Consider the following 24,413-nt stretch of genomic DNA (forward strand, 5'->3'; position numbering starts at 1 on the left):
ACTGACTGGTCTGTGAGCATTTTGTGGGCTGTCTCCAATCCTCTCTGTAGCCATGGGAGAAGAGAGAGAAGAGGAGGGGCAAGGGAGGCAGTGGGGGCACAAAATGCCTCCATGCTTGCCTTCCAGACAAGAGCTCACCATGGTTTTCATATAGAATGGGGCTGAGGAGGAAGGCAAGTACTGGTTTGTGTGGCTGAGAAAGACAGGGTTTTAGCTGGGCCTGTCACCTTGGAGCATCTAAAGGGAGCCCGGGCAAAGCTCTGGGTAGCAGTACTCTACCCAGGAGTCACTCAACCAGGACAGGCCAAGACTCCTGAGGGGGGCTGTGAGCCACCTGCCCACTGACACAGAGAGAGAGAGCACACAGAAAGGTCAGGAGGGTGGAGGTCGCCAGGCATCTCACAGCCCAGACAACTGGGCTCTAAAAGAAGGGGTCATTGTAGGTTCCATTTACCCCTGTGAGCCAACACCTTCCATAACCAAGGAAAGGAGAGCAGAATGCTGGACTCCAGACCTCTGAGATTTGCTTCATGATCAGTCCTGGGGAAATTAAGTTAAATCAAGTTAAAGAGTGATTCAAAGGTGCTTTCCAAGAATGTGAAGTCTCCTTCAGTGGGACAGAGAAGGTCATCCTGGACCAGTGAGGCTGGGGCTGGGGGCACAAGGAAAGGAGCACGGGTATGTGGTGATGGAACATCAAGACCCAACTCCTCCATGTATCAGCTGCACTTCCACTAGCAATCCATTAGGCCTCAGTCTCCCCACCCGTGAAATGGAGAGAATAAGTCCTGTCCTAACTCTCCAGGGCTCTTTTTCTCTTTTTCAAATGAGAACTTGGTTGTGAAAATGTTCTATAGGAAGTTAAGTTCTATGCTAATAGAAGGTGAGGGTTACAAATCCCACCTGGTCAGCTCATCCCTCACCTTTTCTACTGCTCCAGCCTCCTTTCTCACCCTCTCACTCCAGCCTTCTACTTCCCAAAGCATACCAGGCTCTCTCTCATTCCCCCATGAAGCCTTCCTGAACACCTCTCCGCACCTCCAGTCTAGGCCAAGTGCACCTCCCCACCCCAGCCCCATCAGATCTATCACACTGTATTGTAATTGCATCCTTACTTCCCTCCATAAGACTGTAAGATAACAAGCACTCAAGCTGTCACGTAAGCAGCACTCAAATATTTCTCAAATGAACAGGAAAACTCAGATCAATGTACGACTATTTCAGGGAGGCTAATATGAACCAATAAAAGAAGAAATATTTAGGGCTTCCCTGGTGGCGCTGTGGTTGAGAGTCCGCCTGCCGATGCAGGGGATACGGGTTCGTGCCCGGTCTGGGAAGATCCCACGTGCTGCGGAGCGGCTGGGCCCGTGAGCCATGGCCGCTGAGCCTGCGCATCCGGAGCCTGTGCTCCGCAGCGGGAGAGGCCACAACAGTGAGGGGCCCGCGTACCGAAAAAACCAAGAAATATTTATTTATTTATTTATTTTGCGGTACGCGGGCCCCTCACTGTTGTGGCCTCTCCCGCTGCGGAGCACAGGCTCCGGATGCGCAGGCTCAGCGGCCATGGCTCACGGGCCCAGCCGCTCCGCGGCACGTGGGATCTTCCCGGACCAGCATGTGGGATCTTCCCAGACCGGGGCATGAACCCGTGTCCCCTGCATCGGCAGGCGGACTCTCAACCACTGCGCCACCAGGGAAGCCCCGAAATATTTAATAATAAGGTATTGAAGAATGAATCAAAACCTTGCAAAGCACTGAGTTCCCCATCACTGAAGGTATTCAAGGAGATGCTCAAGGGTTGTCCACCAGGGTCACGAAAGGTATTCCAAAACCGGAAAGGAGTTTGTATTTGTCAGTGTTGTGTTTTATGTGCACTGCTGGTGGCATACCCAGTGATTTCAGGTGAGCCCCAGTCTAATATTTTATATCTTAATAGGTATGTTTTCTCTTTATTTACTCTTACACTTCTTAGTAAATGATGCTGATTTTCCATTCATGGTATTTAAATAAAAGGATGAGTTGATTTAAAGGAAAATACTAAATAAATTAATAATACAAGTGTTATACAGATCTGGTAAAATCAAGAAAGTGATATGCAAATGATGTCTGGGAAACATGGGACTGCAGGTGCGTTAAGGAGTCTTAAAGAATATATGACCCTCAGAAATAAAAATCTACTCAAATTTCCATCACTATCCACTAAACTAAACCATAATATAAATTTAAATGATGTAGAATGAGCTAGACTCTTAGCTAGGCAAGGGAGAATAGGCACTATCAGAAGTACCAAAAAGAGGGTGGATCTCTCAAATGAAAGAAATTAATTACATAGAAAAAAAAGAGAAATAACTGTAGAAGTAGAAATGGCCTAAGAGGTTTGCCATATTTAGAAATATTGGGGACATAATTGTACTAAAAACTTATTCTTTATTTATCTGAAATTCAAATTTAACTAGGCATCCCGTATTCTATCTGGTAACCCTAAGTAACCATCCAAGCCGGAGGTGGTAAATAGGCTTGAGTCTATGTTATATCATCAACAGGCTGACAGTGGCTGCCAAGAGAAGTGGGTTAAGTCAGTGAAGAGAGTGTGGTGATCAACTATGTTATGTCTGCAATTAGCACAGGAGGGGGAAAGTAATGGCACCAACGCATTCATTTATCTGCCATCCTGGGCTTGTCCAACTCCTCATTTTACACAATGAAGACCAGGGACGACAAGGGACTTGCCCAGGCTCACAGCACAAGTCCACAGCTGGGCTGAGCTAAACTCATTTGCTGCTCCATGCTGCCTACTTGGAAACAAAACAGAATGCTACCAACGCCATGATTATGTAATTTCAGACTACCCTCAGCAAGCATGACGACCCATGTCATCGGCCAGAATGCACGTAGCCAGTCAATCCCTCTACCTGATCCAACTTATCATCATGACTACATTTGAATGCCTTAGAGTAACATAAAAGATGTGAAACAAAATCCATTTACACCAAGAGAGTTCTGTTGAAGGAGAGATCATTGCAACAGAAAGCACTCAAGGGTCTGAACTGCCGTGCTCTTCATGTAATATCTTGAGGGTGCTCAGTAGTACAATTTTACATTTGACTCTTGCTTTATTACAAGGCAGATATTTTACCTACCATTCATTGAATTGGATGGAATGAACTAAATTTGTGATTTCTTCTTTATCTTTCTGTTCTTCCCTTCTCTTTCTGGGCCTGAGGTTCCTTACTGCTAAAATGAGGAGACTGCACCAGGTGGATTTTTATTTCAGCTCTAAAATTTCATGATTCTGTAATTCTATGTATAATTTACAAACCAAGGCAAATTCTCTCTTTAGGCGAGAAAATGAAAATCGCTGGATTAGAGACAACACTGCCAGAAGGGTTTTAAACCAGCCTCTCTCACAAAGAGAATTATTTAGTCTAATTGTTTTATGTCTCCATTTAGATATCAGCCTTTTACTTTCTGTTCTTCTTAATCAAGTTAATTCATTAGTATTCTCTTTCATTCAGTAAAGCTGTATTTTCTAGAAAAATTATAGATGCATTTTCCCTTTGACCCAGAAATCCCACTTCTAGGAATTCATCCCCAACTTACACTGGCACAAATATGACATATGGCCAAGGTTATTCCAACAGATTGGAAACAACCCAAATGTCTATTGATAGCAGACTGGCTGTACAAATTATAGTATATCCACACAGAGAAGTGCTATGCAGTTGTAAAAAGAATAAAGAATGTCTTTACATAGTGATAAAACAGTAAGCTCCAGGAAAATAAAGTGAAAAAAGCAACATGCCAAATAGCACATATAGTATGCTAGCTTTTGCATAAGGAGAAAGAAAAATAAACACACACACATTTGTGCATATTTGCAACAAGAAACACTGGAAGAATACATTTAAAACTAATAAAAATGGTTATCTACAGAGGTGGCATAGAACAGAGAGAGGGAAGTTCGATCGGAGACAAGAATTCTCTACTTTGAACGCTTCCCCAGAGGTCATACAATCAGCTAAAAATATAACACCAAAAATAAGGCCCTTAAACACAGATCTACCTGCTTTGAAGCAATTCAATAAATCATAATCGAACTCATCCAACTGGATATGTACAAAGCCATTGCAGAATAAGCTGAAACAGTTTAATTACTTAGATAAAGAAGAGAAACAAATATTTTAAAATGCCTTAAACCACGTTTTGCAATCATTTAGCCTAGTAAGAGAGGATCTGGGAAACAGTAACTCTAGATAGGCTAGTTTGGAGTGCAGCTAGTGGGAAAATGTCAATCAGAGGGAAATTAATTTAATTAAAATTTAAATTAAATTTTCTTAAAATTTAACTTAAAAAGTTATATATGTTTTAAAAATTAATTTAATTAACAACAACAAAAAATTAATCCCTGAAAACTGAAAACAAAGGCACTTAAGAGTATATTAAAAAATAATTTAAAAAAAAAAGAGTAGGACTTCCCTGGTGGCGCAGTGGTTGAGAGTCCGCCTGCCAATGCAGGGGACGCGGGTTCATGCTCCAGTCTGGGAAGACCCCACATGCTGCGGAGCGGCTGGGCCCGTGAGCCGTGGCTGCTGGGCCTGCGCGTCTGGAGCCTGTGCTCCACAACGGGAGAGGTCACAACAGTGAGAGGCCCGCGTACCGCCAAAAAAAAAAAAAAAAAAAGAGTATATCAAGTTGCTAATGTAATCACATGGAGAAAAATCTATAAGGGGACTTCTGGACACATCTTTATTGTCCAAATAAGGAGGGATATAGTCCCTTCCCCATCCCCAACCCCACACACATTGATAGCTTTTTATTGTGAGAATATTCAAAGCTACAAAAAAGTTGAAAGAACAGTATAATGAACACCATATACCTTTCACCATTCGCCATTTCCCACATCTGCTTTCCTCTCTCTATAAATATATACACATATATAAGTATACATACACACAGAGAGACAAACATATATGTACACACACACACATGCACATGTTTTTGTTTTCAACATATTTGAAATTAACTTGTAAACATTTTGACACTTTACTCCTAAATAGTTCAGAATGCATCTCCTAATAATGACATTCTCCAGTACCATTACAGCATCATTATCACACTTACAAAAATGAGTAGTAGTTCAGCATCATCTAATGTATAGTCCACATTCATATTTCTTTGATTTCCCTAATATGACCTTTACATTTTAAGAATTCAGGATCCAATCAACACACGAGGCTTGAATTTGATTGCTATATTTTTTTAGTCCCTTTTCATCTACAACAGTCCTCTGCCCTTCTGCTGTTGTTCTTGTTTTCTGCAACATTAACTTTCTTGAAGAATCCAGGCCAGGTGACTTGCAGGATGTCCTACATTTGTGTGATTATCTCCTGATGCTCAGATTCAAATTTAAACATTTTTTTGTTTAAAACATTAAAAATTATATTTTCGACCTTAGTTCACTGCAAAAATCTAGAAGCAGTGAATCCCAGTAGCACTGAGCGTACCTAGCATGCAGACTGTGGTTTCTAAATATGATTCCCCACCAGAAAGAATCAGGGATCCTTGGAGAAATGGCTGACTCCAAGTCTAAGGCAGGTAAAATATTAAGCACCCAAACTGACAGCAGAGAAAGGAGGAAGGGAGAGAATGGGGCAGGAGGAGGAAATAAAGGGTCAAAAGGGAACACTCTTTTGTAGAGAAGAACATCAGCTTAAATGTGAAAGGAAGAAGAGAATTAGAAAATGACCAGTTTGCAACTCCAATGTAATTTACAGTGATTTAGGCTAGGACCATCAATAGATGCTAAAACCATGGGTAGAAAGATCGTGGGGGACAGGATATTCACATGGTCTCAAAGTCTCACACCACAGATTATATAATAACTATTAAGGGAAAAAGGTATCTTCACAATAAATCTAGCAGATACCACTGTAACCAAGTGATCAAATTTAGCATCATTGATAATAGTTCAAACGTGGGCCTCCTGATGCAATGCACTGAGAAGATGATGTAAAAAATGTAGCTTAATCTTGCCAAGACTGTTCAACCTGAATCTAATTGTGAAGAAACAATCAAACAAATCCAGATTCTGGATTTTTGGGACATTTTATAAAACAACTAGCTTGAGATTTTTAAGAAGGTCAATATCCTGAAAGCACCCCCCCACCCCACCCCCAAAAAAAGTAGGAGGGATATTCTAGGTTAAAGAAGACTAAGCACATGATGACAAATATAATGCATGCTCCCGGTTGGACCCTTGATCCCCTCCCACCCACCCCTACAAATAAATGGCAAAAGGGACATTTTGGGGACAACTGGGGAAATTTGAATATGGACCATATATTAGGTAATATTATTGTATCACTGTTAGTTTTTTAGATGTGATAATTATACTACGGTTATGTAAGAGAATTTAATTACTCTTAGGAGATTCATGCTGACATATTTATGGATGAAATGTCATTGCATCTGCAAAGTATTGTCAAGTGCTTTAACAAAAAATAAGTGCGTGTTCTGGCGGGGTCAGGTAGGAGAGAGAGAGGGAGAGGGAAATGCACACACGGCAAAACGCAAACAACTGGTGAATCTAGGTAAAGGGTATATGATACTCATTGTACTTTTACCTTTTTTGGTGGGTTTGAAATTTTTCAAAATAAAAAACTGGAAGAAAATTTGGAGGAAAGGCAGAAACATAAGTAGAGCAGCAAAAACTGCTTTAATGTCTGCATTAAAAAAAAATCTGCAACTGATTGGAATACAATCCATTTAATATACTTTATCCATGAATTCACAATGTTACTTAACCTAAAAGTGAGAGATTGAGAAAGAAGGAACCCCAAAAGAAAAGCAAAACAAGAATTCCTGGAGGTTCTCCTATATTCCAGGCCACATGCCTGGCTCTGAGATTCTAGCTGCCAGCAAAGGAGATGTGGTCTCACCCTCATGGAGGGAGCTGACAACTCTCAGGCAAGCTGGACACTGAACTGCGAACTGAACCTGCAAGGATGCTGCAGGGCAGGGAGAGACAGGTGCCACGGATGTCTCTAGCAGAGGCAGTGATCTGGCTAGAAAGGCTTCCCAGAGAAGTGGTGTTGAAACTGAGAACTGAGCAAAGATCCCTTTTTGCTAGTATGGGTGCTGGGTTGAGCCGGAGCTGCTTTGCTGTGCTGAGCATCTACATACCCATTACTCTAGCAAGGGGCCTGGAGTTTCAGAAGACACCCAGGACTAGAAGGGAGCCATTTTCTGGTCACGCAAAGCCAACATGCCATCTTCGAAGTAACCAGGACAGTGCCATGTAACAGCTTGTGTGGGAACTTGGGGGAACTTTGAGAAAATTATGCTTATATCCGCATTTGGGCATAATGTCTAAATAGTCATCTGACCTCAGATTGTTTTCCTCAAGTCGAGCGCTTCCTACTGTAGAATGCTCAATCTCGGCATCATGGAAATAATCAATTATTTAATCTTCTTAGTAAACAGATTCAAAGCAAAAGCCTTCTGTATAATTCAAAATGAAAGTAGGCTATGCTCTATTAAAAAAAAATCAAGCCATTCATTACAAAACCACCTAGAGTAGAACTCTAAGTACCATAAGCTTGAAATATTTAGCATGTTATTGATTTTCATGACAACCAGTCCATCTATTTTCTGAGTTGAAAAAAAACATTCATTTTTTACATACAACAAGTTACTGGATGAGTAATAAGTTTAAAAGTGTGTGTGTGGGGGCTTCCCTGGTGGCGCAGTGGTTGAGAGTCCGCCTGCCAATGCAGGGGACACAGGTTTGTGCCCCGGTCCGGGAGGATCCCACATGCCGCGGAGCGGCTAGGCCCGTGAGCCATGGCCGCTGAGCCTGCGCATCCGGAGCCTGTGCTCCGCAATGGGAGAGGCCACAACAGTGAGCGGTGAACATAACGCAAAAAAGTGTGTGTGTGTGTGTGTGTGTGTGTGTCATAAATGATTTACAGGGAGAACACAGGTCTGCACAGACAGGCTCACGCCAGCTTGTGTCATCATCTGCTGACAGGCAAGGTGGGCTGAGGAGGGACCCCAGAGACTTGGACCTCCGTGGCCCCCACTTCTGCACCCTGAGGTCTGCTCACAGCAGGAAGCAGGGCAAGTCTTGCTCTTTGCATCTCACTTTCCTCATTCTGCCTCACTAGGATGATACCTGTTCTTCCTTCCCCACAGTGCTGCCCCGAGGACTGGATGAGGTCGTGAGTGGTAGTGCGCTTAGTGGATGCCAGCATGGACTCCAGAACCACTTCATCCTGGCAAGCCCTTGTGAGACACCCAATCTTTCTGTGCTTCTGTTTCTTCATCTGTGAAATGAGGAGAGTAGTGTCCAGCTCATAAGGTTGGTGTGTAGAAGAAATGAGTTCATTTATGCACAGTGTTTAGAATCATGCCTGCCCCATGGCCAAGGCCACTGAAATGTAGGCCAGTAGTACTACAAATTGGTTTTGTAACGTGCCACCCAGATGTGTTCATTCATGCTTTTTGAGCACCTACTCAGTGTCAGGTTCTGTGCAAGGCCCTTGGGGTACAGCCAAGGCTCAGACTGGCAAAGACTGTCCTGAAGGAGTTCACAGTGTGGTGGGTAACACTGAAATCTCATCAGAAAACTGCAATATACTGAAGAAAGGGCAGAGATGAAATAAGTGAAGAAAAGGCAAAGGGAGGGGGCAGGGACCTCCTGCAGCTGGGGAGCAGGGCTGTGGAAGATTAGGGAGGCTTCAAAGAGGTGGCACTTGAACTAAGTATCAGAAATGCAAAGGACTCCGCCAGGCGCAGAGGGGTAACAGAGATGGCATCAGGCAGTGGGCACAGCATAGGCAAAAAAGAGAGCTGCAGAGAGCAGGTTCTATCACTTAGCACGCGGCGAATGGACTGGAGGGGGACTGAACAGAATGCTGGTGTCACAGCTCTGCCGCCACTCGTGGAATGACATTATGCAGGATGCGTCACCTCTCTGGGGTCACCTCCTTCACTTTAGAATGGAGGGTTCTCTGCCTGGAGAGCTCTTGGGGAGACTGCATGCCTAAGTGGTAAGTGGCTTAGGAATGGAAAGGGAACCAGGCCCCAACCCGTGAGCCCCTAGGGGAGGGAATCGCATGCAGGGCCCAAGAGGGAAGCTAACAGGGTGAAGGCAGGTGCTGATGGCTTTGAGCCACAGGGGATACAGGGAATCGGGACATGAGGTTATCAAGGTTATCCGGCCCATCAGCTGGCCCAACCCTCTCCCTTTACAATGGGAGGCCCAGGGAGGGATGTACAGAGGCTACACAGCTAGCCTCAGGGAGCTGACCCCAGATCCCAGGAGGTAGATCAGGAGGCCACATGGGTGCCCTGGTCCTTGAAGGAGTGTGAGCATGGGGCGGGGAACTGTGGGCATCATCTCAGGTCATCTCACAACCAGCTAGGGTCAGTACCATGCCACTGCCACGTCACAAATGAAAGGCTGAGAGTGGGAGCGTAATCTGCCCAAGGCCATCAGCTAACAAGTGCCAGAGCCTGTTTGGGAACCCCCGCCCATCTGACCACAAGCCCAAGGAAAACAGCGGTATCATCAGTATTACAAGTTGACCAAGCATGTTAGCCCCTCTGGGCCTCCGTTTCCTCGTCTGTACAAATAGGCACAAGACCACTTTATCAAACAGGACGAGGATGGGGCAGTCAATGTCATACCATGACACAAACCCTGTACTTTTGTCTCAGAGCACCTGCCCAGCAGCCACCAAGCACCCCGGGCCCTGCCTCACGCCAGTGTTACCACAGTCCTGGGAGGAAAGCAGACAATTACAGAAGATGATGTTCAGGCTCCAGTAAGGGCAAGTGGTCTGTGTAAGGCTACCCAGCAGAAGATGGCAGGGCCAGGATGGGAAGCCAGGTGTTCTCATGTTGACCCAGTGCCCTTTCCTTTGTTCCTTATTTGGAGCCACAAGTTCCCTCTGCACTCCTGGCCACTATGGGATTGGGGGCCTTTCTGGCTGAAAGAGACTCCCAGGTCAGCCTGTCACACTGAGGCTCAAGCGCCACAGTTTGACAAGAGCCCCTGTGGTCCATGATGCTGACTGCAGGGACGCCCAGAGGTGTTGAGAACACTGACTGCACCTGCATTTTCACTCTGACATTCCAAAAGTGGATCCTGGGGCTGAATCAGTAGATCTCTCCCCTAAGCCAACTGGAGTCTGAACACTTAGCCTCCAAACCCTTTCCCACTCAGCTGACACACCTGGCTGTCCTTCAGAAACTCCAGGTAATCCTGGGTGACAGGTACCTTCGATTGGCAAGAAACACCTAGGATCTTGTTAAAATTCAGAGTCAGGGTGAGTAGGGCTGGGGTGGGGCCTGGGAGTCTGCATTTCTAACACGCTCCCAGGTGCTGCTGCTGGTCAGTGGACCACACTGCTTCAGAGAATCTCTAGACCAGTATTTCCTTGATGATAAGAACTAGCCAAGGCATTTGTTTAAAATCACCTTCCCAGCCTTCTTCCCTGGAGATGCTGATCAGGGAAGCTGGAAATCTGATTTTTAACCAGTAAACCAGTACCCTGCCCCCACTCTGCCTCACCTGATGAGTCCTACCATCAGAAACACTTGAGAAACATTGCCTAGTCCAACCCCCTCACCTGGTGCCTGAATCCCCGCTGAGCATCCCCACCAGGAGCCATCCAGTCTCCACCTGAGGGTGGCCCGTCACTCTAAGTTAAGGCAGGGGTTCTCACCCACTGCTGTGAATCAGAATCACCTGCAGCACTAAAAAAGGACTCAGAGACCAGGCTGCTAGAAATAGGACAGGGCCTGGCGGAGGTGACCAGCTCGTCCCCATTTGCATGAGCCTTTCCTGTCCACGTTTCCTGCTCCACATTTATTATTACTACCCCATTAGGTTGGTATTATACCCATTATACACATTTGTCCTCCTAGAGAGACTTACTTTTCTGATTCCCTTTCCAGTTCTTTCCAGATTCAACTTGTAATTCCAGACTTGACTCAACATAATCTGTGGTTGTGCTGCTTCCTAGCAGCATCAGCCGTACCGTAAGCAGTGCGAGTAATTTATTTATTTAGAATGAATTATTTATACCCAGCATACTTCCAGGCAGTGAAAGACTCATCAACAATGGGGCCATTGGAGTTGCACACTGGGAACTGATATTACTTTAGATACCATGGTCTTGAATTAAAAATGGGGGACAGAACCTTGAATTGAATCTTTTACCAGATGGACAGGAAAGATACAGATTGGGTCCTTGGCAGGAATAGACCGGGAACCGCCAAGCACTTGGTAGCATTGTGCCCTTTTTTCCTCTGCTTCTGTGAAAACTCAACCAGAAAAGAGCATGCGCACCTCTCACAGATGCCTTGGGCTTATTTGGCCTCTCCTGCAGGTTCTTTGTTTTAATTTTACTGTTCTGAATCACCTTCGCGGTCTGTGATAGTTCATTTCATCCACAAAACTTTGAATCTAGAGGCAAATGGAGACATAATTTTTCAAGGAGTTCCCTGCCCAGGGCCTGGCTGGCATCTCAGATGCCAAAAGCATCAGTAATGGTAATATGATCCTTAATCTGTAAGAAGCACCAGTCTGAAAAGGGCCACCACCTGTTCCACCTTCCCTGTCCTATCTGATACTCTCAATGGCCCCAGAAGAAGGGCAGATTTAGTTAGCCCATTTCAGAGATGAGTTCAGTGAGGCTCCAGGAGGCTTGCCGATTTGCCCAAGGCTGCTGTCAGTGACAGACATAGGAGGGACAATTACCCAGAGCTTCTAGATTTTAGGCCTCAGTTCTGGCTACTATGCCCAACTGCTCTTCTGCCATATCCACCTGTCCTGGGGTGGCAGCGCTGGGCAGTGGAATTTGCACTGGTCTGGGAGAGTACACAGCAGGCACTGCACTTGTTGAATAAAGGAATGAATAAATAAATATGAGCATGAATGAATGAGAACAGAACACTTCCCTTTCCCCACAGAAGATCAATGCATTGTGCTGGAGCCCTGTTGGGGGCTCATGCTTCCTCCCACCCATTTGTATGCAAACCAACAGCTAGCAACCTTCCCTCCCTTCATGTATGACATTCCACCTGCTCCCAGAACCTCACTTTACTGGCATCCAATGCCACGGCCAGGAAGGCCTATCCATAGTCTCCAGTCCTCAGGGTCTCTCCCTCCCCCTCTACTTGGCCCATAACGCATGCCTTTAATATTTCTTCTCTTTTTCCTCCCCCACCTTTTTTTTTTTTTTTTTTTTTAATGAATCCAGAAGGTGGAAGCACCTCATAGATTATTAATGTGCTAAATGGCCCCTCAAGAGACCAGCGCCAAGAAATGGCTCCAACCCACCCTGGATTATTGGCCTCCATTCTCTTTCTTAGAGAGTAGCACAGCAGCAGCGGCGGCAGCGAAGTTTCCACCTGTGGCTAATCACACTGTGGGCTCCTGAGTGGTTTTCGATCAGGTCCACAGGCTCCGTCACTCCACGGCAAGGGTGCGGCAGCCACATGGGCTGGGCAGTGGTGGAGTTCTGGCCTGCTGGGTTTTGACTCTTGGGGGCTGAGAAGCAGACATTATGTGCACCTTGAGTGTCTTGCTGAAGAACCCCTACCTTGCCCCGACGCCTTAAGTTTCAGGGTCTGCAGTGCCAGAGTAAATAACCTTTGCTGTTGATGCAAAACAGGGGCTATAATTGGAGGTCTGCTCCTGGGGAGGAGTCCTTGTCATTGTAACATTATTACATCATAACATTGTTACCAGCAGCTACTGTTTTGTAGTCTATAAAGGTGTTTTCACCTAAAAGATGAAAAGCCTTCACTGATTCTCACAACTGCACAAAACATATTAGGCTAATTTGCTATTCCCATTTTACGTAAGAGAAAAGTGAGGCTGAGAAAGATAAAATAAGACCATGGTGTAATTACAAAGCACTGGAGAGTGAGCCATGGGACCCAGCTTTGCTGTTACTGTGAGAACTTGGGTAAGATCCTACCCACTTTGGGCCTCTGCTTCCCAGTCTGTGCAACAGGGAGACTGGACCCAATGATTGCTAAGATCTTATGTCTATCTATGAATCTACCTCAAATTCCACAAACCACAGCTAAGTAAGAAACAATCGTTTGATTTCTCAGGCAACCTACAGTTTTAATAAGATAATCACATGAGAAAATCAAGTCAGATGACAAAATTTCTGTTCCTATAAAGGAAATGGCATCGACCGATAGTTTAGAGCTATGTTGGAACTCAGTAAATAGCAAAGGGCTTGATTTGAGGGTTTTCACAGATTTGGTTTTTTAAATGTCAAAACCAAGCATGACTTAGTTTTTTCAGAAATCAAGCCCTAAATGTGCCAACAGTTACACAGAGACTTAGCTTTTTCAGAAATCACGTCCTAGATGTGCCAACAGTTACACAGAGTCAAGGTTCTCCTGTCCACATGCCCTCCTCACTTCCACTCCCTCACATGAGCTTGGCCAAGGAGACAACCCCATCACACAAACTGAAATGTTCCTGCCCAGGAAAGTCCTCGAGGGAGTGCCAAGGCAGGCCAGGAGGCAGGGTGGGCTGCCGAGGGGAGGCTTGGGATGGTGCCAGGAGAAGTGCATCTACAATTTAATAATCTGCTGCAGGTGCCTTTTTAAAGGACAGGCTCTGCGGGATACGGTTCTTGATGAAATAGTGTTTGCAACTTCCTGCGAGCAGCCCTTTATCCCTTCAGGAATCTGACTTTACTTTCATCAGCAAGGCTATTTCTCTCTGCAAGCTGAGACAACTATCATCTCACTCCCAAGAAGGAAGGAGTTTTGTCCCGCTCTTAGGGTATGAACTCCCGCTGGCCACATCTCTTGTACCTTTGCTGGCTTTGCCTCCATCTCTTGTTCAAGCTACCCTGCCTCCACCTTCCCCACCCAGCGCCAAATCCTGCTGCTCCCCAGGCTCCGTGCTTTCAGAAGGACAGACTATGTTGGTGGGAGCTTTGTAGAACTTCCCCAAAAATGTGCAAGGCAGGGTCAGAAGCAAGCCCCCTTCAGATCTCCGAGGAAAGGATTCTGAGGGAGTCTGAAAACATTTCCAAAGGAAGCATATTAGTTCAAAAGCATCAGGGCCAGAGATGGGAGATGGGAGCTGAGGCCATGCCAGAGATCATTTCAGGTGCCCTTTATGTCCTTTTACCAAGGGGCTGCAGTTGGAAAGCCCTTGGGTTCCTCTAGGTCTGGCAGGCTCTGATGATCTGCCCTCATCGTTAGGGATGAGCCTGAGGCCTCGAAGGCGGGCATCCAGCCCTCTGTCAGCAAACATGCCCAGGTACCCCTCAGCATCTAAGTCAGGACTGCACCAGACCCTGCCCTAGGGCAGCTCAAGGCCGGGTGGGCGCAGACACAGGGCAGCAAACACCATGCGAGGGCTCTGCAGGTAAAGGAGCACAGGGGAAGGAACGGGAAGCTCCACAGAGGAAGGGGCAGCCAAACTGCACCCTGCCAGGTGGAGAGACCACGGGCAGAGGGAACAGCCTGTAAGTGGATGGTGGCATATAAAGGAGCAGGTGGGTGGCAAAGAGAGGAGCAAGATGAAGGGGCACCTTTGGCCACACCACAGGCTGTGGGCTTTGTCCCAGGGGTGTTTGCCCCAGCAGCATCCCCTGCTGTCTCCTCCATGTCCCCTTTCCCACAGGGGCTGTGTAAATTGAAATTCTGTGGACCAGCAGCACTTGTCAGAGTCCTGATGTCTGGGAGATGAGCAGGACTTAGAGATCACCTGGCCCAAGCAAGTTCCCAGGAACCAACTGCATCCACATCACCTGAACTGCTGGTACTGAAACGGCAGCGGGGGTGAGAAGTGGGGTCCACAGTCCTTTAAGGATTTGATGAATCCCTTAATCTGGACCTGCTCAGAATGGAGCTCGGGAATCTGCATTAACACAAGCACATCCTTGGCCCCCATAAATGACTCTCACCATATAGTGTGAGAGCCAGCAACCTGATGTATGCCTACTCTATGGATTAAATCTCAGCAACAGTGGGACAGGATGAGACTAGAATGTTCGGGGAACCTCCGGCAAGGGGACCTCACTACTTCACAGCCAGGCAGCCTGCTCCACGCCGGATGCCTCCAGCAGCAAAGGCTTGCTTGCAGGGAGTGGAGGATCCTGCTCCCCTCTAACTTCAGCCTTGCTCCTGCATCTCCCCACCTACATCTCAGAGACCCAGCAAAATCTCTCAAAGAGCCATGCAGGTCTGGAGGCTAAGATTTCTCCCTCCTACCCAGCGCCCTGCATGTTCTCCAGTCTGAACATGCTCAGCTCTCCAACAGCCAGAACCTGACTCTCCGCAGATGCCTCCCACGCTATGCCCTGGTGTGTCTCTCCCAGTGTGAGGCCCAGAGCTAAGCCCCGACCCTGGGCGGGGTCTGACCAGGAGGACAGGGACAGAACCTGCACTGCACGCCCTGGACTCCATGAAGGTCCTCGCGTCTAGCTGGAGGAGCTGACGCTCCCAGTGACTCACATCACGACTTAAACAATATTAGCCTCTCAACACAGCAACCATGAATCAAGAAGCCCAGCAAAAAGCAAAAGTTAAATTTAACTGATTTCAGCACCAGGGTAAATTTTCACCCCTTTGTGGCGCAAATCCCTATTTTTGTAGTACCAGGAAACAGAAACAACTGATTACGCATCCCAGGCTGTCTCTGTCCAGAAAGCATTGTTCCCCCAAAAGGCAGTCGGTGCTCCTTTTCAATTACACAAATTACATGCATTTTCCCATTTGTGAAACTCTGTTTCGGAGCCCAGTTTTGAATAAGTTAAGGGATTGATCAAATCCCTTGGGCGACAGCAGACCCACTCACCCCAGTCCTCTACCATTTCTTCAAACAAGCTCAGCCTCCAGGAGGTGGGGAACGGGCGGGAGGTCCCCGGAATCTGGTCCTGTGTCAGCAAATGGGGCTGTGTTCCCCGAGAGTGGGGGGAGGGAGAAATCTTCCAGGGCCACTCTCCATCAGGACCCACATCTTTGTTCCTACATCCCCCTGCTTGACTTCTCAGGCTGGGAGAAGTCTGTTCTCCTTGGCTCACCCTGTGATGCAGGTCCCCAGAACTCTCCAAACTGCTGGGCACCGTCCAGTTCGTAGCCCCTCAGTGTCCCTCATCTATGCACAGCCAGAGCCCTGGATCTGCCCAGGTGTCTGGTAGCAGATGCCTAGGGCAGTGGTGGACTAAGCACGAGAATCACCCACAAGAGCCTGTCAGCAACGCATAGGGATTCTGCTGAGGTGGAGGCTGAGGATCTGCATTTTTCTCCCAAGTCCTCGGCCTCCCCATGGTCAAGTCCACATTGTGAGAAACTCTGCCATGGAGGGTTTCAGGTTCCCAGTCTACCCCCTGCACTTAGTTCAGTTTAGCACTCAGTGAGGACCTACTGGGGTACTAGGCCCTGTGCGAGGCGCTGGCAACTAAGGGGTGAAGAAAACAAGAGTCCCTGCCCCCAAGAAGCTTACAGTCTAGTAGGGAACACCCAGATACAGAATAAACTATTCTCCACAGAATGTAATTCATTTAATAACGGAACACCATATGCAATATAGAAGTGACGTAGAACCACGCACGTTCCTCAATCTTGTTTTCACTATCACTCTCCTAGGAAACCTTTAAGCATTTTTTCCTAATCCCACCCCACTCATGAAATTGTAATACCACAGATATACTATATATCCGTTTATGCACCATATGTGTACCTGTGCATTATACATAAAAAGAGTGAGACTTTTTGCCCTCTTCCCACAAGAATGAATTTTCACCCCCTTGAGGGAGATGACCCCCCACTGAGAAGGCATTGTTGAGGAGGGAACAATTAATTCACTTAGGGATGGGAGGCACAGAAGGAAAGAGATCAGGAAAGGCATCACAGAGGAAGCAGTACCTATCCAGGGTTTTGAAGGATGAGCAGGAGTTCAGCAAAACAGAGAAGGGACTCAGCATCTAGCCTCCCTTGCTGGGCAACCTGACTCTTGCTTTCCTCCCAGAATTCCTCCTTCCTGTGGAAGCCAGCCTCCAAGATGGTCCCTAGTGATCTTCGCCTCCTGCTATAGCTTGTATAGTCCTCTCCCTCATAAATAAGAGCTAAATTTGTGATCAATAGAATATGGCAGAAATAATGATATGCAAACTCTGAAGCTAGATCCTAAAAACTTCTGCAGTCTCTACTTTGGTCTCCTAGATGACTCGTTTTGGGGGAAGCCAGCTGCCATGCCATGAGGACCCTCTAGCAGCATTATGGAGAGGCCCCCACGGGGAAGCCCCAATTTGCCAGCCATGTGAGGGGACCATGCTGGGAGCAGACCCTCCAGCCCCAAGCAAGCCTTCAGATGATGCCGGCCCCCAGCCTCCAAATCTGCCAGCTGGACCTCAAATATCTTGGAGCAGTTGCAAGCCATTCTGTGGGTCTGAATTCCTGACCCACAGAAGTAATGGAATAATAAGTGATTATTGTTGTTTTAAGCCACTAGATTTTAAGGTGATTTGTTACACAGCAATAAATAATACACCCCACCTCTCATAACCCAAGTTTCTGTCTTGTCAGCTCCTCTAGGCTGGGGGCCCTCTTTTGCATGCTGAGGCTGGGGAGCTTTAGCTGCCAAGCCAGGAGTTTGCAACACTGTGCTTGCTCCTACAGCTCCTAGAGAATTCTGAGGGGCAGACAGTTCTAAGTGAGTCTCAGAGAAGGTCAGGAAGCTCCCTGGATTCCTCTGGGTGGGGATTTTACAGGGAGCTTGCTCTCTCACGTCTGGGCAAAATATCCATGTGCAGACCCTTCCCTCCCTCCCTCCCTCCCTCTGACCATTCAACATCTAATAAGGTCTGTGAAGTGTTAGGCACCAGGAAAAACAGGAGTAACTCAGGCCTCGTTTCTGTTCTCAAGGAATCCATAGCTCAACTAAATACATCCCCACATCTGCAAAGCCGTAAGAGGGGGAAAGGCAGACAGGCTTGCGGGGGTGGGCTGTGTACATGCTCTGCTAGAAGTAAACAGGGGGAAGTGAGAGAAAGAATTTCTAGAGGGCTACTTTAGATAGTGCAATAAGAAAAGGCTTCCTGGAAGAGGCAGCATTTAAGCTGGGTCTCTGAGAACGGGTAGGACTTGACATACAGGTCATGGAGAGAAGGGGATGTTTCAAGTGGTGGGAACAGTGTTTCAGGAAAGACAAGGAATGCTAAGTAGTTGGGGCATTCAACTCAGGGAATAGCAGGAGACGGGGCAGGGGTGTCAACAACAATAAAACAAGAAACACTTAGTGCTTAGGACATGCCAGGGCACAGTTCTAATCCCTGTTTAATAATTTAGCCCACACAGCAGCCCTATGAGGTCAGTCCTCTTATTACCTTGCTTTTACAGATGGGAGGCTGAGGCTCAGAGAGGCAGTGCCTGGCCCTGACCAGCAGGAGTCTGGCGTGCTCCTCAGTACTCAGGAGGGAAAGCTCAAGGGCAGAGAAGGTGCATGACTCCACCAAGGTCTCACGGCTGTTTGTGGGCACCGCAGGGTTGGAAGCCAGGCTCCCCCGGCACATTGAACCGTGCTGGTTTCCAGCTACGTGGTTAGGTTTGCACCAAAACACGCTAAGCTGCTTTTCTGGCCTCATCCACTGTTGCATCCGCCCACCCTCAGCATGGCCTGCTCCGGCCACGGAGAGTGACTCACTGCTCTCCAAGCCCACACTCCTTCCCACCTCCTGCTTTTGCATGCCCAGTTTCCTCTGCCAGCAGCGCTCTCCTCCACGTCTCCAGCTGTCCAACGCCCTCTCCTCCTTTGCAGCCAGCTCCCCATCACCTCCCCTGAGAAGCCTTCCTGAACCCAGGGCTGAGTGGGTGGGTGGCTCTCCCCTGGGACCCCACTCTTCCCTTATCACAGCTCTGCTATGGCTGCCTCCCACCTCCCCTCTGGGGCACGAGCTTGAGGCTCTACCCCCAGCGCCCCATATACGCAGGGCTGGACTCAGAAAGTACGTCAGTCAATGTGAGCAGAATGAAACCAGATCCCCCTGTGGTCTGGCTCCTGCCCACCCCTTCATTCTCATTCTCACCACCCTGACTCCCCACCCACCATGCTCCAGCCCCACTGCCCTCTTTTCCGTTCCCTGAACAAGCCAAGTTTGTTCCCATCACAGGCTGTCTGCATTTGCTATTCCATCCTGACATGGAATACTCTGCATCCAACCAACTCCTTCTCACCCTTCAGGTCTGAGTTCAATTGTCACCTCCTCTAAGAGGCCTTTCCTGACTGCCTCGAGGCGGCCACTGTTTATCCCATCACACTGTTTACCTCTACCCTAGCCATTTCCTTACCGCAATCTTATCTCAAGGGCCAAACTGCCTTTGAGTTTAAATCCTGGCTCTTACCTATGAGCTGAGGGTCCTTGGGCAAGTTACTTAGCCTCTGTGTGCCTTGGTCTCCTTATCTATAAAATGGGATGATGATAATACCAACAGCATAATACCAACAGTTGTAAGGAGTACATGAGTTAATGAAAATACGTGCTCAGAACAGTGTCTGGTGTGTTGTAAGCCCGACATACATACTATACAAGTATTGCTCTTAGTATGATTACTTAATTGTTTATTTGCTTATTGCCTGCCTCCCTCCTAGAATGTAAGCTCTGAACAGGCAGGGACCATGTCTGTTCTATTCGGCACTATATCCTCAGTGTCTACCCAAATTCCAGGCACACAGTAAGTTGCATTATATTTATTGGATGGATGAATGGATGATGAATGGATGATGAATGGATGATGAACGGATGACGGATGGATGAATGGACGAGGGATGGATGGATGAAGCAAAGAAGTAAAACATGTTCCTGGGCCACAACTCATCGTGGGGTCTCATCTTTCTACACGTCTCTCTCACATTCTAAATAACAGCTAGCACTGGTGAGTTTCACCTATATCAGGCCATACATTCACTGGTGGAACATTCAACAGCGTATAACATTTGCCAGTGTAAAGAGTGAATAACAGCCAAGAGCCCCAGAAAAGGCTTAACCAAGGAGAAAGGCAGTCTTAGTGGACAAAATAATTTCAGTGAGGGTGGGAGGTTTGGATCATCTAGTTAAAGAAACAGTGAGAGCAGGTCTCTGAGGCCTGAAGGTCTAGGGTGTACTTGGGGAAAGGTGCGTTGTTTAGAGGGGCAGAGGCATGGAGTGAGTGGCAGGGATAGGAAATGAGACTGGACAGGAAGACTGGCTGGTTGTTGACAGCCCTGAAAGTCGGGCTAGGGAGTCACTGAAATATTTCAAACACACAGTGATGGTGTCAGGGCTACCCTTTAGAGCCCCACTGTGTCAGCCAGGACAGGCCAGAGGATCAAGCCAGGAGGTAGAGGCAGTGGGAGGCTGTGTAATCATTCAGGAAAGAGTATGGGAGGTCTGAACTGAGCAACTTAGGAACCATGTTGGGCAAGGAACCATTTCTGAGAAAGACTGGTGGCCAAAGACAGTTCCCCAACCAAAGGTGGCCCGGACCTTACCTGTACCAGATTCCAGCCTTGGAGGGACTCTGCGATGATGGACGTAACAGATGGACAGACTCCTCCAAACACCATCAAGTGGTTCGGCCCATATTTTATTGCGTCGTAGAAGGCTTTCAACCCTTTTGCATTATCACACTGGGGAGCAACACAAAGAAAGAGAAGCCCAAATTAGAAACAGCTTTCCCCAGGGACAAGAGCCCAACAGTGGATTCACACAAACAAAACTTCCTCATGGGAAACCTGGGTTTCAGTTCTCTCATCGTGAGGCCTCTCTTTAAACCAGTCCTGAGCGCATGCTGTGAGCTCAGTGAGGTGTGGTCTTGGCACCCCTCTTCCCAGCTCTCCTCCCTCTGAGTGTCCTCCAAATCTAGGACTTCAGGCTCCCCAGCCATCTCCCTTCAGAGCACACTAGGGAACGGGCCCCCAAATTCCTCACCCTGGGCCTCTCCCATCATGGTCATCTATATTTTAAAAGAAGATAAATCCACACCCATTAGGATGGCTATTATCAAAAAAGCAGAAAACAACAAGTATTGGCAAGCGTTTGGAGAAAGTGGAATCTTTGTGCATTGCTGCTAGGGACATAAAGTGGTGCAGCTGCAATAGAAAACAGTACTACAGTTCCTCAAAACAGAATTAAACAGAATTATTATATGATCCAGAATTCCACTTCTGGGTATATACCCCCAAGAACTGAAAGCAGGGACTCAAAGAGATATCTGTACACCCATGTTCATTAGCAGCATTATTCACAGTAGCCAAAAAGTGTAAACAACCCAAATATCCATCAAGAGATGAATGGTTGAACAAACTGTGGTTTATACATATAATGGAGTATTTTTCTGCCTTAAAAAGGAAGGGAATTCTGACACATGCTATAACACGGATGAAACCTGAAGACATTATGCTAAGTGAAATAAGCCAGACACAAAAGGACAAATGTATGATTCCACTTGGGTGAGGTACCTAGAATAGTCAAATTCATAAAGACAGAAAGTAGGATAGTGGTTGCCAGGGGCTGGAGGAGGGGGAAATGGGGAGTTAGTGTTCAATGGGTACACTCTCAGTGATGGTAACATTCCAGAAATGGATGGAGGTGATGGCTGCACAACAGTGAGAATGTACTTAATGTCACTGAACTGTACACCTAAAAATAAAGCGGCACATTTTATGTTATATACATTTTATCACAATAAAAAAGCAGGAGGAGGAGAAGGAGAAGGAGGTGAATCTAAAGGGAAGAATCTGTTCAGCAGACACTTGCCAAGCACCACTCTGTGTTCAGCCCAGGGCTGGATGCTGAGGAAACAGAGAAATTGGACACAGCCCTGCCAAGGAGCTCGCATATGAGAAAGAAAAACAGATCTTGGTGACCCGCTATGAAAATGAACAAGGACAAATGTCTGCAGATATCGGGAGTCAGTTATGGCTCACCTCCCTCTTCTCCAGTTTCATCACTCTCATCAAGCCGTGTGGCCGGCTCTCCCCTGGACAGAGCCACTGGCTGCGAACTGGGCGTCTTGCTCCTCCTGAGACCCAGTCAAGCCCATTCATCACCTAGCAGTCCGAGGCCCCTTTGTAAAACATAAATTAGTCCCCTTTTTACTCTGCTGCTTTCTGTGCACTTAAAACCCAAACTCCTATCAGAATATAATTCTCAAAAGGTTAAAAACATAATTCTCATGAAAATCAATAGTGGGTACATGTCAACCTTTTATTTAACTAATAAAGGGCATCTGCAGGATGACAAAGTTGATTCAAAAGAAAATTGGGGAAGCAGGGATTTTTATAGTGAATGCAAAATAAGAAATAAGATTGCTAAGTTAGATACAAAACTGGTTAGTGTCCTATACGGCAATAAAACTATCACCTTTGGGGACAGAAAAAGAAATCACTGAAAACCAGCACATCTTATCAATTTTAGAGAATTGTAAGATGACTTAAATTCCCCTAGTCAGATGACCCTAAGGAACGGCTGTTAGAAAACGCTCTAAGTGTCAGGCTAACTGGTTATATAATAACGATTTTATATTATTTACAAGTTTGGTATGATATTCTTCACCATCCTTATCATAATGGATGCAGGAAGCCACAAGATCCAGCCCTGCCTCCCACTCTGACCTGATTTCTCTCCACTCTCTTCCTTGCTCACCAAGTACAGCCTTACCAGCCTCCTTTTTGAAGGAAAAGCAATTTCCTTCCTGCCTTTGGGTCTTTGCACTTGCTGTTTTCTTTGCTGGGAATAATATTCACCCGGTTCTCAGCATGGCTCACTCCTCATCATTCAAGTCTCAGCTTAGCCGTTACCTCCTTAGGGAATTCATCACTGTTGCCCTACCCAAAATGGTCCTCACCCCCCGTCACTCTCTAAGATGCCACCCTAGTTTATGCCCTAATATAGCTCCTAAAATTATCTGAAATCATCTTGTCTATTTTTGTTTGTCTGCATATTGACTGTCCTTTAATTAAAATGTAAGCCCTCTGAGGACAAGGCTTTTTGGTCATTGTTTCTACTGCTGTTTCCTCAGAGCTTATACAGGTGCCTTAGTAAGGATCTGCTGGATGCCTGAGGGGGCCCTCTGACCTCCCTGCATCTGTTTCTCCCCTCTCTTTCTACTTCCATGTGTCTCTCCTTATTTTTGTCTTACTTTGTCTCCCCGCCCCTTCCCCTCAAGTGACCATAATGTGGGACCAGAGTGGGTTAACATTTGTTGCTCTCTCCTTGTCTATTTGAGAGACTCTGGACTGAGATCCATGGTGGGCGTCAAGAGGGATAGAAACATGAGTCTGATTCAGTTCCTGGCCTCAGAGAGCTCACTGCCCAGTGAGATACGGGCACGGGTGGCCTCAGCATGTGATGGACAGGGCTCAGTGCTGGGGCAGAGGCACCATGGGGAAGCACCAGGGAGGGCTCTGGGGGCAGGGGTGCGTAAGACTGAGGATGAGGGCAAAGTGGCCTGGGCTAAGGCTAAGGAGTGCTCTGAATGCCAGCCTAGAGAGTTTGGATAGTACCCTGGAGAGATTCAGGAAATGATTCAATTTTAAAATTTTAATTTAATTTTAAAATTGGCCAAGTTAATTTTCTTGCCAAGAAAGACAGAAGGAGAGAAAGATGGAAAGGAAGGAGGAAAGAAAGAAGGAGGGAGGTCGGGGGGGAAGAAAGATGAAATTCTTATTGCTTCTTGGGGCCCTCTATTAATTGTTCCTGTTTCCTTTTTTGTGTGTGTGTGTGTGTGTGTGGTATGCGGGCCTCTCACTGCTGTGGCCTCTCCCGTTGCGGAGCACAGGCTCCGGACACGCAGGCTCAGCGGCCATGGCTCACGGGCCCAGCCGCTCCGCGGCACGTGGGATCTTCCCGGACCGGGGCACGAACCCGTGTCCCCTGCATCGGCAGGCGGACTCTCAACCACTGCGCCACCAGGGAAGCCCGTTCCTGTTTCTTGATTGAAAGCAACACTTCCCACCCTCGGTGGAGCACAAGTGGATATAACACAGTAGTTCATGTTTTAATCGTTTCTAACATGATTTACTGAATCATTTTCCATTTTAATATATTCCTGTAATGATTTTAGCTTGCTTTGTAATCTGTACTAATGACAATGATGATACAGTACCACAAGATTTATAATCAAAGCTGCATTAAAATAATATTAGCAACAATGAACTTATTAATACCTGTTTGCTCAGCGAACATTTCTCCAGTACCTAGTCCCTATAAGACTCTTCATTAATAATGATGCCCTGGCTTCTCACAAATATATACACTCTGAATAAGTCAACTTAAAAATCTGAGCATATTTGACCACTGGTATTTGAGCTGCAAAAGTTTATCTGACTCAGTTTTCACCAAACCGTGTGGAAGGCAGAATTCTGGCTCCCATGACCCCCTTGG

The 24,413-nt window shown here is 46.8% G+C and overlaps 1 protein-coding gene across 2 annotated transcripts in view; it reads right to left on the reverse strand.

Annotated features, from left to right (window-relative positions):
• GABBR2 (gamma-aminobutyric acid type B receptor subunit 2) overlaps positions 1-24,413 on the reverse strand; it is a 369,318-nt gene that overhangs the window by 236,066 nt on the left and 108,839 nt on the right. For both annotated transcript variants that reach the window (XM_004271474.3, XM_049711134.1), the window contains exon 2: positions 20,519-20,656. In XM_004271474.3, coding sequence (XP_004271522.1) covers positions 20,519-20,656 — 138 coding nt within the window. The remainder of the gene's footprint in view (positions 1-20,518; positions 20,657-24,413) is intronic.

Source organism: Orcinus orca, chromosome 6 (genome assembly GCF_937001465.1).
Source record: "Orcinus orca chromosome 6, mOrcOrc1.1, whole genome shotgun sequence".
NCBI lineage: Eukaryota > Metazoa > Chordata > Mammalia > Artiodactyla > Delphinidae > Orcinus > Orcinus orca.